Source organism: Dipodomys ordii, unplaced genomic scaffold (assembly GCF_000151885.1).
Source record: "Dipodomys ordii isolate 6190 unplaced genomic scaffold, Dord_2.0 Scaffold49, whole genome shotgun sequence".
In the NCBI taxonomy this organism is placed as follows: domain Eukaryota; kingdom Metazoa; phylum Chordata; class Mammalia; order Rodentia; family Heteromyidae; genus Dipodomys; species Dipodomys ordii.
The window spans coordinates 9,641,859-9,656,238 of NW_012267265.1; the positions used below are offsets into that span (position 1 = coordinate 9,641,859).

The following is a 14,380-nucleotide window of genomic DNA, read 5'->3' on the forward strand; positions in this document are numbered from 1 at the left end:
GGGAGCAGGGGAGGAAGGAGAAGGATTGGGATTGGGGGGGAGGGGGGAGGCTGGGAAGGGATGTGAAGGGTAAATAAAGGAGGAAGATGCAATGCTTGGTAAGAAATGTACCCATTATCCTGCCCATGTAATTGTAACCCCTCTGTACAGTATGTTCACAAATAAAATAAAATTAAATTAAAAAAATTAAGACTTTGGGGCTAATAAGACTCTCCTGTTTTCTTTCTGCCACATACCATTGTGATAAATAATCCAATATGACATTTTACGTAATAGTTTTTTGTTGGTCATTCTGTATGTGTCAATTACTTTGAAATTTGAAGATGTGAGCCACCTTTAAAATTTTTGCTACAAAAATTAATCAATTTCTTTTTTGCTACCTTGATTTATACTAGTTGTATCTGTGAATAAATTAAAATCTGATATAATTTCATAGATCTTGCATTTTAAAAAAGAGATTCTGGCTCCACAAAGACATTATCAAAACAAAAGACCTCATTTCAACAGATAAATATGTAATTTCTAAAGTAATTCCAAAGGACAACCTTAATTTATATTTCTAACCAATCCTTCCTAGTTAGGAAAATTGAGCTTTAGCCAAAACAAAAAAATGTACATGCATTCAAACATTTATATACACAAACTCACATAAACATAAGACTATGGTGGGAAAGATTTATATGCTCTTTCAAGTATTTTAATTTTGCTCCAAACAATAAAAAATGATAAAATTGATAATTGCCTTGATTTGATCAGCATATGGTATAAATATATGTTGAAACATCACATTATACCCCATAATAAATATACCCAAATAGTCCATGATTTAAAGGAAAATAGTCCCGTTTTTAAAATTGATTCTCATTTTAACTAGTCCCTTTGCCTGAAACGCTCTTTCTGCTCTGTCTCTGTTCAATTATTTTTTTTGCGGGGGGGGGGGAGTCGGTCATGGGGCTTGAACTCTGGGCCTAGGCGCTTTCCCTTAGCTCTTCAGCTCAAGACAAGTGCTCTACCACTTGACCCACAGCACCACTTCTGGTTTTCTAGTGGTTTATTGGAGATAAGAGTCTCACAAACTTTTTTGCCCAGGCTGGCTTTGAACCATGATCCTCAGATCTCAGCCTCCTGAGTAGCTAGGATTATAGGCGTGAGCTACCAGCGCCAACTTGTCTCTATTCATTTTTGTCCTTCAGGTCTCAACTGGAGGCCATTTCTTCAGCCAGGACTTCATGACAATCCAATCTTTGTCACTCAACCCTCTTCAATATACCACCTACTATTTTGTTATAACTATGACATCATTTATCTCAATTAATAATAACACATTTTTTATTTGCTTTGGTACACACTGTCTTTCCTACAAGAAAGATTTCTGTATTTATATTAAGCATCCTGCACACTGAGTGCCAGAAGTTGGAGCAGAACATCATATGTGCAATGAGTGAACAAAGCTACGCTTCTTTAAGCCTCTAGCAGCATCTTACTCTAGGTGAATTAAATCCTAAGAAGTTGGTTTTCTTCCACATATAGTCATACCTCACTGTAGTTGTGCACATCTTTAAATTTGTTCCGTTGGAAAGAGAGTGGAGACTTCCTAATCCTACCTCTTCATTCCCTAGGATTTTCAAGATAATGGCAATTGTTACCCATTGTTACATCTGTCTACTTTGAAATCCAGGTAAATGAAAAAGTTCTGTTTAAAGAAAAATCTGCTCAATGAGAGACACTTGTGCAAAACAATACTACCTGACCAATCCCCTCCATCACCAAAGCTAGGAGTATATGAACATCATGTTAGCTCTTCCTAACAGGAGGATGACCTGACTTAAAGGGGTGTAGAAACTTCTTACCTGGAGTCCTTTCTGACTCTTGCTTTCTCAAAGGAAAACTCTGGGGGTTTGTTGAGGTCATAGGTTCGGGTGGTCGGTTCAGCAGACACTCCAGCCTTTGCACCTCTCCTGCTGTGGAGAGAGACCAATCCTGAGGTCTTGCGGTGGATTTCCAGAGGCACTTTATCAGGAGAGGCCTGCACTGGACTCCCTCCTTGCATATGGACCACATCCTGTAGCTTGTTCAGCTGGATGCACTTGTTCTGCAGCTCCTCGGTGAGCTCAGCGATGGCCACTGTCTGCTTTGACAGCTGCTCCCGAAGCTCCTTCAAATGGTACTCCCTCTCCTGAATCTCAGCATCCTTCCTCCTCAGCTCTCTCTCCAGCTCTACCACCTTGTTCCTCAGAGCCTCCGTGCTGAGGCTCCCACAGTGGCCATCAGGATGTTTGGAGTGTTTGGGTTTCACGGAACCATTTCCCATGTTGCTCAGGGACCTGAAACAACAACAACCAAAAAAAAAGGATAAAGAACTGGGAATGACCAAGTAGAGTTCCATTTTTCCAAAGCACCTCCCACCCTTCTCATTCCATTCTGCTTGCTAAATACAAACATAGCAGTCCTCATCCTTTGGGGAGCAATAAATTCCCTCCATGGTTTTCAGAAGGCAAACTGGTCATCGATTTCCTTTCTCCCTCTGTTAAGTAAAGCTTAAATCTTGGTAATTCTGTTCCATCCCTTCCTGCGTTCAAGTATCACACCTAAGCATTTTGCACAACCGGCACCAGTTACCTGCTGTTCTCTTTGGTTGTTCTCTCAGGATAGCTGTCAAAAGCATCACAGCAAGACTGGGATCTGGATGTCAGCATGGCAGAGACCAAATGCAAAAGAGCAGCGACAGAGACAGAGGCTTGGAAAATGTCACAACTCTCCCAGCTCCCTGTGTAGCTACAGTCAGGAAGCTTCCCCTGATTTAGAAAATAACACATCTGCATTTTTCCCAAAGTGGATGCAGAATTGGTGTTGCCTTATTGGTACTTTTCTCCTGCTTCATGTACTATTGAACACAGAATCTCTGATAATGCTCATTATTAAAAACTACTGGACTGTGGTCCCCAAAAGCAAGTATGGTGACTTTTCAATAGCCTTTAGTTTAGGTGCTAAAAGCAGATCTCCACAAAATGGTGACTTATTGTGAAAGATTCTCTACTTCTATCAAGAATATCCTGGCTAAGTGCTGGTAGCTAACACATGTCATCCTAGCTACAGAGGCTGAGATCTGAAGATGACCATTCAAAGCCAGCCTGGGCAGGAAAGTCCATGAGAATCATATCTCCAATTAACCACCTAAAAAGTCCAGAAGTGGAGCTGTGACTCAAGTGGTAGAGTGCTATCCCTGAGCAAAATAGATCCGGGACAATGCCCAGGCACTGAGTTTAAGCCCCAGTACTGGCACACACACACACACAAATGACAGAAGAATATTCTCATGTGGCTCCTAAAGTTATGGCCAATTTGATGGTTCTCCAGTTATGATAGGAAGATTGAGGATTATGAAAGATAATTTGAGTTGATATCAAATTTTTTACTTCAAAGCTACATATTCAACATTTATTTATACATATAAAAATGAACATCATAAAATTTTGGTTTCCTGACATTCTAACTTCAGTGGAGACTAATTTAAGTGTTTAATTTGACTGAGTTAATTCAATGAAAATAAAAGTAAATAATATGCTGATAAACACATTAAAGCAAAATGTTGAAAGCAGAACTAGAAATTTGGCAAATATTGTTGTGATACAATATGATAATGTCTCAAGATTTTCTAGTTACCTACTTTATGCTTTTGCCATAATACATGAAGCATTATAATACTTGGAAATGAGGCCTGAATGAGATGAAAGTTTGAATTTTCCATAATTTCCTGTCTTTCTCGCCCTCCAAATTTTAAGTTCAGGTAGAAATGAAGTATTCAGCTTTATTTTACTAGTCCTACCAGATTAATGGTAACTTCTGAACAGGCATAAATATAAGGATATACTCTAGCTTCTACAGTTCAAGCAGATAAAACCAATTTGCCAATGAGAATTGCTGAAGATAAATGATCTGAGCAAAATAATTAAATTCAGTTATGAATGTAATCTGAGAACTCTAGCATATCTCTTGTGGAGTTCAGTTCAAAGTAGTCATTAATAAACATTACCCCAAAGATAGTTGCCTTAGTATGTTACAGAAATATGACAAGATTAACCTTTAACTTCCTGTTCAGTAGAAATACATATTATCTTTAGATATGAACAATATATAAGAAGGTTGAGGAGCTGGAATTAGTGATTCAAAGGATGTTAGAGTGAGGTTTGAGAATTAACTTGAATGAGATTTTAAATTAGTCATACCAAGATGCTCCCGTAAGTATCTAAATTAACATATGCACAAATTTTTAACATGAAACACTAAGCTAATTTCTAGACAGGATACATAGTTCATAGAGAAGCATTTTTAGGTCACAGAGGGGTAGGAGGAGAAAGGAACTACCTTATAAAGAACAAAAGCAAGCAGAAACACATTTAAATTTAATATTATACTAACAACTCATCCTTTATTCATAGAACGGTTGTTTACTGAGATCTAACTACGTGTCATGTACTATATCCGGACATATCCTTTCACGGATTTGCAGGAGAACTTGACAGTGAGAACATTTCTAGCACCTTGAACATGGAAATTTTGTTCTGTGAATGACAAGAAAAAAATGCTGTGCCTATCCAATATTTTCCAACCCAAAAGCACAATTATGTAGACGATATAAGTACAACCAAAATGCCACCTATTTTCTGGTTTTAATGAAGTCAGTTAAGAAATTGTGCAAAGCTTTCGTGTTCTTTAGAATTTTAGAGATGGGTAGAAAGAGAGTAACAAACTCATTTTTCAAGTCACTAATTGAAGATGACTAAAGCTGTAACATGCTCACTACTAGTCTGATTTCTTAGTTTAGTTGTCTTCAGTTTTTAGCTGTTGGATTTTTTAGTTTAACTGTTGAGATTCTGTTGTCCCCGAAGCCAAGGTTTCAAGTCACTGGCTTCAGAAAACCTAATTAGATACCTTCTGTTTGCTTGTATCAGTCACTAAGGGAAGCTATTTGTCAAGTATGGATTGCTAGCCACAATGAGAATTGAACCACAGGATGCTGTTTTATCATTGTAGCTATACAGGTTATTAAAATAATTCTTACATGTAGAGTGCAGCGCATGATGTAACAACAAATGACTTTAGAGATAAAGGCACAAATTTAACATTAGCAATGGAATCAGGACTTGAAAATAATCTGCTCTCCAGCACCCTTCAGCAAATTACTTGGTCTCCCTGATTTAGCTTTTTTTTTTTTAAATCTAGGAAGTTGATGTACTTACATCCATCTTATATGGTTATTATGAAGATTATATTTGTGAAGTACCTTCTAAAATGTCTGGCATGTAGTAATGCACCAGCTAAATAGTAGCTCTTTTAGTAGTATAGACTATAGATTATTCCTAGATATGCCGAAGTGTGGAGTAGTAGATGCCTTCCAGACAAGAAGTCTATAAATGCAAATATTCTCTTGGGAGAGGCAGAGGCCTTACTCTACCTGGACTGTATCTTTCATTAAGTAAATACATCATGGGATTGGAGTGATGACCCACTTATAATTCCAGCTAATCAAGAGGCAGAATTAAAAAGATCATATTACATATTTATGGGAGGAAAGTTAGCTAGACTCTATTTCAAAAAATAAGTTAAGGGTGGTGTTACATGCCTGTAATCCTAGTTACAGGAAGTGGAGGTGTGGGGAATCATGGTATGAAGCCAACTGGTCAAAAGCATGAGAGCATATGAAAACAAACTAAAGCAAAAAAGGCTAGAGACATAATTATGAGGCTCTGAATTCAAAACCCCAGGATCACAAAAAAAGAAAATCACTCTGCAGCATTCTGAAACAAACTCCACTGAAAGACTGATTTAAAAAAAAAGCATTATGAATAATGCAAAGCCAATTCAGAATTGCAAGACCTCCTTGAGCCTAGTGATTCCCTCATGTAATCCCTATTTGTTTTCACACTTTACAGTGAAATCCTTACACCTAAAAGGCTCACCGAACAGAGCAGGAAAATTAGCAAAGTTCACTGAGGAGGTAATGCACTTTTGGAGCCAGGGATGGAAGAGGTAGAAAGGAGAACGGAAGAAGTGGAGAGGAGAGTACAGGGGACTAGAGAGAAGGGAAGTATGAGAGGAAAGGAGAGAGGGGAGGGGAAGGCAGATAGAAAAGAAGAGTAGAGAAGGAAGGGTAAGGTTGGTCGTGGGGCTTGAACTCTGGGCTTGGGCACTGTCCCTGTGCTCTTCAGCTCAAGGCTAGCACTCTACCGCTTTTGCCACAGCGCCACTTCCAGTTTTCTAATGTTTTTTATTGGAGTTAAGAGTCTCACGGCCTTTCCTGCCCGGGCTGGCTTTGAACCACGATCCTCAGATCTCAGCCTCTTGAGTAGCTAGGATTACAGGCATGAGCCACTGCCACCCGGCTAATATTATATTTTTTTACTATTACATTTGATTACTCAGGAAATGTCATCCACCCAAATGATAAACAGAAGAGTGCAAGTAAAAGGGCTGCTTCATGCCAGGTCACACCTGGCAGTCAATATGGGAAACACTGGGCTTTGTTTTCTCTTTTTCCTGAAGTCCTAAAATAATTTGAAACCAAAAACTTGGACATGATCTAGATGATATCTGTTTCTCTCTATATACTCATATGGAGTCTGATGTAAATATACTTACACAGGCATAAACACAGACATACAATCATGTATTTGTATCTGCAAATATGGGAAATGGAAGAGTTATAAAGCCAATAGATTTGACATAACACAACAAAAAACTCAGCAGTGATCTTTAGCATACTACCAGGTATAAAGCCACAGAGGCAGACTCCCTGTCCAAGCATTGCCCTGTAGTTTCTATGCCCCTTCAGGCTAACTACTGGGCAGTGTCTGTGGTGGAAGAGATAAGTAAATAAGTAGATAGATGCTTTAGTAGATAGATAGTAGATAAGAGATAGGGAGGTTAGATGGATAGACAAGTAATTACATAAAAATAATTGTGTACATTATAGATGGATAGATAGACAAAATAAAGTCTCCTACCACTTAGAATTCTCAGAATGTTAACCAAATAGACCATGATAAGATTTCTCAGAGCACCTGGTATATAGCACTTTGTTCAATACATATGAAATGTTACTATTGTTTTTGCTGTTAATGTTATGTACCCAAAAAAGTAATGTATTAGTAGAAAAAATATTGTTCAGAAACACAAACTAAATCAATATAAAATTATAGGAGACATCTTCAGAGAACTGACGCTTCCCAACTTACTACAAAGTTACAATCATCCAGATGTTGTGAAAAGCAAAAGGACTATGAAGGCTCCGGTGAAAGAATAGACAAGTAGATCAATGGAACAGAAAAGAAAGCACAGAAGCAGATGCAGGTAATGTACTTAACTACCCCTTAACGAAGATGCAAAGGCAAGTCAATGGGGAAATCTTTCACCCTTTAAACAAAAATTAAAATAAAATAAAAACTAGATAGGATCTTGTGTCTTTTGCTAAAAAATAATTCCCAAGTAGATTACAGACCTAAATATATGATTTAAAAAAAACTATAAAACTCCTATAAGACATAAAAAAATATCCAGATGATCTTAACCTTTTGAGATAAAAGACTAAATAAACATGATTTATGGGAGGAAAAACTGATGATTGAAACTTCATTGAAATTTAAATCTTCTCTACAAAGGAAGAGAATAAAGTAAGATGTCATTAACTAGGAGAAAATACTTAATATCGACATAATAAAATACAAAGTTAATAAAGAGGAATTCTTAATACAACAATATTATTTTGTATGCCAATCCTAGGGCTTGAACTTAGAGTCTGGGTACTGTCCTAGAACTTCTCTTTGCTCCAGGCTAATGCTCTACTGCTTGAGTGAACGCTCCTTTTTGGTGGTTATAACATTGGAGATAAGAGTCTCGCAGAGACTTTCCTGCCCAGTCTGGCTTTCAACCATGATCCTCAGATTTCAGCCTCCTAAGTAGCTAAGATTACAGCTGTGAGCCACTGGGTGTTTGGCTTCACAAGTATATATATTTTTGTCATGGAAAAGGCAAAGTTGATGAGCAGGCACCATTCCAAAGATTCCCAGGTGGCAAATAAGCATGTGAAAAGATGCTTGCAATAATACGCTATTAGGAAATTTCAAATAGGAAACCACTGTCTTGATACCACTAGACACAGATTAGAGTGACTCCAATCCAAAACACAGACAACACCAAAAGCTGGCAAGGACATGGAACACCAGGAACTCTCATTCGATTGGCAGGCACATAAAAGAAAGGATATAGCAACTTTGGAAGACAGAGCCTGCAGTGTTATTCATGATTGCTGAAATTAGAAAGCAACCAGGTCCTCCCAGGGGTTAGTAAACTGTCATCTATCCATGTAATAAAATAGTATTCAATAATAAAAAATGATCACATGAAATAGAGGAACTGCAAATGCGTATTACTATATGAAAGAAGCCAGTATGGAAAAAATGTACATAGAGAATGAATGAATGAATGAATGAATATGGCATTCTGGAAAATACAAAACTTGAAAATACTAGAAAAATATCCGTGGTTGCTAGGACTTTGGGAGAAGGATAGAAGACTGAACCAGCGGAATGTAAGATGATGGAGATGCCTCATTATCTACTACTGTCTAGACCAGGAAATACTCAACACAAGACATAAACAATGAGCTCTTTTTTGTTGTTCTTTGTTTTTGTGCCAATCCAGAGGATTGAACCCAGGGCCTGGGCACTGTCCTGAGCTTTTTTGCTTAAGGCTAGTACTCTACCACACTTACAGTTTTTTGTTTTTGTTTTTTTTTACATAGTTTATTGGCAATAAGAGTTTCTCGGACTTTGATGCTCAGGCTAAACTCAAGTCAACCATAATAGATCAATATTTGATCACCAATTGTACCTAAAGTATCACACTCTTGGAAGAAGGTTAAAGAGACTCTATTGGAGAGGGATATATAGAAGAAACTGTACTTTTCAGCTAGATATTCTGTAAATATAAGATTACTGTGAAATGGAAAGTCTATTAATTAAAAAAGAATCATGTCCTAAGAAATGGATGTAAAAATGGTTTGCATTTTTAGAAAGCAGGATAAAATGAAAACTGGGTGGAAAGAAAGTGATGAGTAATGAAGCTAAAACAGTAAGGAACTGGAGTAAGATACTGAAGGATATACCACGAATAGCAAATGGATTTAAATGCAAGACAGATTTTAAGTTATATGGTCATATCTGTCCTTTAGAAAGATGAAATTTATTTTCTTGGGAACAAATATGGAATGGGTGAAAAGAGTTTAGAGGAAGTAAGACAAAGTAAGAGGTATTGCAGAGATACAAGTAAGATGTGATAAGTACAAGATTCAGACTAATACCATCCCAACTCTATTCTAACAACCTGAACATGTTCAACTAGAGAAAAAATAGCCCATCTCCATAGTAATGAGAAAAAATATCATCAGAGAAGATTTCATAAAAGTTATGGCTATAGGTAACTATAATTTCCTTTCATTCAATAAACCATGAAAAGCAGATAGATCTTTTTATGATATAAGTAGTTTCAGTTCAAAAGAAATAGAAGAGTGAATTATATAGGCTTTTTAAGATCAAATTCTAAATGTATATAAAACTGATATATACATATATATGGATATCTCAATTTGGTCTTATCATCAGCTGTATTGTCCTAATTCCTTTAGAAAATAATTTATTGAATATAGGAGGTCCTTCTGCTCCCTAAAGCAAATCACACCGTTTTCTGTGAGAAACAGCTAACTTCCATATCAACACTACAATTAAAAGCATCTGTGCACTGGGCCTTGTGACTATTAGCATAAAGCTCCGTTGTGAAATACTGCTTGTTTTCTCTGTCCATAGTGTCTTGGTTTGGAGAGTAACATTTTTTCTTAACCACAAATCATGTGAGTTTATTGTACCAACATTTAAACTATTCCCAAGGCTATGTTGGAAATGCCTTCCTTCAGAAAAAAAAAATGTTCACAGTAGATTTTATGAATGACACGCATTCTATATTTCACTGCCAAATTTAGTACCATTCAGTATTCATTTATTTCTAGGTGCTACGTTAACAGATAAACAAGGAAACACAGAAATATAGGCATGTAGTTAGAAGCCAGGAGATTATAGTTGATAGAATTTGAGTGGTGGTGGAAAGAAAGAAAATATAGACTTTTGAGCTTATATTTTGGTGGTTAGGTAAGGGGCGATGTCAGTAACCAAAATAAAAAGCAGTTCTGAGAGATGAGTTGCTAATTTAATTTTGGACATGCTAATTTCACGGGAGCCTGTGGGAGAAACTTTAAGTAGGGGAATTGAGGAAGCGGGAAGAAATGAAGGAGAAAGAAGAAAATTAAAAGAAAGGGAGACAATAAAATATCTAATAGTAATCAATACATATGTGGATGTAAAACTGAGGACCCTAGACACTGGTCATAAGAAGAGGAAGAGCCAGTGACTCATTCCTGGAATTCTAGCTATTAATAAGCAGGCTGAGATCCGAGGCTTGTGGTTTCAGCCAGCCCCAGGAAGTAGAGCACTTGATATTCTGATGTCCAATAAACTTCCAAAAATTTGGAAGTGGTGCTGTGGCTCAAGTAGTAGAGCGCTTAGCCTTGAACAAAATAACTCGGGGCCAGTGCCCAAACTTTGAGTTCAAGCCCCCGGACTGTCAGAAAGGAGGAGGAGGAAGGGGAAGAGAAGATGGTGGTGATGGTAGTGGTGGTGGTGGTCAAGAAATAGAAACCAATAATTGTACATATAAGAAATCTGAGTAGGAAGCAAGCCATGGAGATGAGTTTCAAGAGGTGAGCCAAGCTGCACATCGAATCCCAAACATGTCCAAGGAAATGAGCTTAGAAGGGAAGGCACTGAATTCAGCCCTTTGTAAAAGAGAAGGGTTAGGACAGAAACTCAGTTACCAAATACCACAGAAAGGGCCAAGGCTAAGTGTAGGGACTTCAGGGTGATATACCATGATCACAGAGCAAATGACTTTTACAACAATGGCCATGAGAGTTTGGTAAAAAAAAAAAAAACAAGATAATAAACTAATGAGGGTTGGAAAACAGTCTACAGGAAAAGAAGACAATATTGGATCATAGGACCTGGGCAACAATCCAGGCCACAGGGCCTTTGCGGCGAGGTGAATTCTCATTAACCTCTATTGATAGGGAAAGCTGAGAACTGGAGCTCAGAATTCCAAGTAAAAGAGGAAGATATTGAGTACTATCTCTGTATGCCGCTTATTTTTGGTTATCCTGTATTGCAATGGAGAAGAGAAGTTCTTAATTTCCCCAAGTGAATTCTCCACCAAATCTGCTCATAGCCTCTCCCCCTCCTCCTCCTTCCCCCCCCCCCCCGCAAAACTGAACTGGCAACAGCTGCTGTGTAGCATGTGGGAAGATCGCCTTCTCCCAGAGTTAAATAGAAACTTGCAAAGAAAAAGGAACAGTCTCTAAGGAACTGTGTGTATGGGGGTGTGGCAGGGAGCAGGTGTATGCCGCGCTCTTCCTTTAAGAAAAATAAAATAAAGTATCCCTGGGGCGGTATGATGAAGATCATGAAACCAAGGCGTCTGTCCCAGCGCCATCTTCCCCCTAAGAGCGTTACCTGCATCCTTTCCTTGCATTCTTGGCCCTGGCCTCAAGGGCCCTGTTTTTTTTTTTTTTCACACTTTAGTTTTCACACTTGTGTGCTTGAACCCATTGTTTTGTCTCCCGTCCCCAACGCGGCTGCTTTCTTGCTTTCATTTGTTTCCTCGTGTCATCACCAGGACAATACCGAGATGTGGAAGCGCCTGGCGCTGCCCGGAGTGACACAGGACACCCATGCAAGTTTACAAGGACTTGTAAAAGTCCTTGTCCGACAGCTGTCTCCTCGCAGCTGCGCCAGATCTTGGAGACGCTAAGCCTTGGAGACGCTCACACCTGGACAGCACCTTGGAGCCTCGGACCCCAGCAGCAGCCCAGGCCTTCGCGGCCACAGTCAGGTCCAATCTGAGCTGCTGCACACAAGCAACCATACCACACCGAGTGAACGTTATACACACACACACATACAGTACAAGCCAGGCACCAAGCTGGGTGTGGACCCGAGCAGCTCTGCGCGCAATGCACACACAGACAGCCCGCACCCCCAAGAACCCCCCCCTCCTCCCGATCCTGTCCCTCCCCTCGCATCCCGGGTCCCCCAATTCCCTCCTCCTGCCGACCTCACCAGCCAGCCGGGTAACTTTCCAGGTGCGCAGCTGGTCACCTCCGTGCGACCGCCCCAACGTCTCGATGTCCTTCTCCCACGCCGCCCTCCCTCCTCGGCTGCTGGTGGCGCGCTGAGCCCCACGGGGTCCGCTGGGCCAGCCCGGGCCGTGCGCACCGTGCGCGGCGAGGAGGGCCCCAGGCTGCGGGCGCTGCGTGTGAGCCGGGGACGCGGCGAGCGAGCGCGCTGCGGGCAGGAGCTGCTGGCAGAGTGGGTGCTGCCGCCTTACTCCTCCACCCGCCGGTGCCGCCAAGGAGGCGCGCAGGAAGGGAGGAGGTGGGAAGGAGGGAAGTGGGGAAGGGGGGGGGAGAGGAGGGACAGAGGAGTGGGGATGGAGGGGTGAGGTCAGCGGGGCTATTAACACGGAAGAGCCAGCAGCTTCCCTAAAGGTGGGGTTACTGGCGCGCGCACCTACAGCAGCCCAAACCTTTACTCCGGACACACACCACACACCGGTGGGCCAGAGCCAGCCGCGGTGTAGTTTACCCCCGCCCACCCTCCAGAGTGGGGCAACTTCAGTAAAGCCATCCCACCGTCCTTCTAAGGGCCTTTATTCTTTCAAATGTGATGAGAATTCTTATTTCAAACGTGTGGGACGGGGGGGGGGGTTATCATTCCCTTTCCTCCCTCTCCCCCATTTCTCCATAACCTCAGTCCCTCTAGCCTGTTTCAACTACAGCTTCTCCCACCTCTTTTCCCAGAGTGCAGACAGGCACATGCATTCCTGTCACAGCCTTGCCCTTCTGGGAGAGACATGTGACCTCGAAGCTTCTTGGGGACATGCTCTTTGCTCTTAGCTCTCCCTGGACTCTGGAGCTATAACTTAACATCGAGTTTGCCAATGCAAGAGTTTCAAGGGACAGAGGTTATATCTCCCCCAGTGCATAGAGAGTTGTTTTTTTTTTTTTTTTTGATCACTCGAGCAGGTAATTTAATGCTCTCTTGTTTCCTTTTGACTACGTGTTTTCTTCTAGAGGCATGAATTAGGATATATATATATACATATATATATATATATCCACCACATTATTAACTGTGCTTTCTGGATTTGTGAGATCTTGCTGTGGCTTCTCTGCTTTCCTCCTCCCCATGGAGGAACTTCTCTGGCAAATCCAGCAAGGACAAGGGCAGTTTCTGTGTGAAGGACGAAGAAGTACAGTGAAGGCCTGTTCTTCACTGTGTATGTATCCAGAGAAATATTAGAACCCCACTCCCTTAGGGGTTTCAACCACAGGATAGCAAGCTGGCTCCTGAAACAGCAGCATATGCCATTGCATGCATACATGCATAGAATGAGGCCCGTGTAAATGTGCTCAAAGGAGCCATTAAGTTTCAGAGGGGGAAGAATATAGTCCTGTTTGCTTTTGTGTGAGACTGGAGGGAAAAAATATGCTTAAGTACTTTTTTCCATGAGCTTAAGCCTACACTTGTACGTTTCATGCTGACCTCCAGTACAGCCTAACTGCAGGTGATGGGGGGGGGGAGGATGTGCAAACAGAATTCCACAGGAAAAGGGAAAAGAATTAAATCATTGCTAAATTGCTGTGATACATGGGCCGAGTTTTTGTCAAGAATTTGACAACAAAATGGAGGAAAGTGGAGAATTTTCAAAGTCCTGACATTTCTTTCAGTCTAGGTTGTTTTGAACTGTGGCTTGCCAACTAAAGGGTGATAATCTTTACTTATTGTGTCAAAACAATTTTTTAATGTCAGAGTAGAATAAAATAGTAGAGTTGTTGCACATAGGAAGAGTAAGACTGTTTTATAAATCTTTTGTTGCTGTTAAATTCAGATATGTTCGCCCTAGGTCACATACGTTACATATACTTTCTTCTTGCTCACTGAGGAAAAAGCTTAAAAGCCACTGATGGGGGACAGGCTATTACCTAGAGTCAGAATTTGAGAGACAACTTCAGCTCTCTCCTAGCAATCTTGAATTATGAGCTCAACCATGCTGAACAGGGAAGAAGAGCAGGAGGGGGAAGGAAGAGGGCCTGGAAGCATCATGACCATTACTGAATTCTTTATTCAGTCTTTTAACAGAGGGCCTTCCACAGCTCCTCCAACTTAAGGCCAGTGCAAAAACCAGGAATTCAAGAAGAAGAAAAAAAAAAACCTTGTCA

At 40.4% G+C, this 14,380-nt stretch overlaps 1 protein-coding gene across 2 annotated transcripts in view; it reads right to left on the reverse strand.

Annotated features, from left to right (window-relative positions):
* Prkg2 (protein kinase, cGMP-dependent, type II) overlaps positions 1 to 12,407 on the reverse strand; it is a 114,238-nt gene extending 101,831 nt beyond the window's left edge. For both annotated transcript variants that reach the window (XM_013020145.1, XM_013020144.1), the window contains exons 1-2: positions 12,219 to 12,407; positions 1,851 to 2,324 (exon numbers count right to left, since the gene is read on the reverse strand). In XM_013020145.1, coding sequence (XP_012875599.1) covers positions 1,851 to 2,311 — 461 coding nt within the window. In that variant the 5' untranslated portion in view covers positions 2,312 to 2,324; positions 12,219 to 12,407. The remainder of the gene's footprint in view (positions 1 to 1,850; positions 2,325 to 12,218) is intronic.
* Positions 12,408 to 14,380: the final 1,973 nt, after the last annotated feature.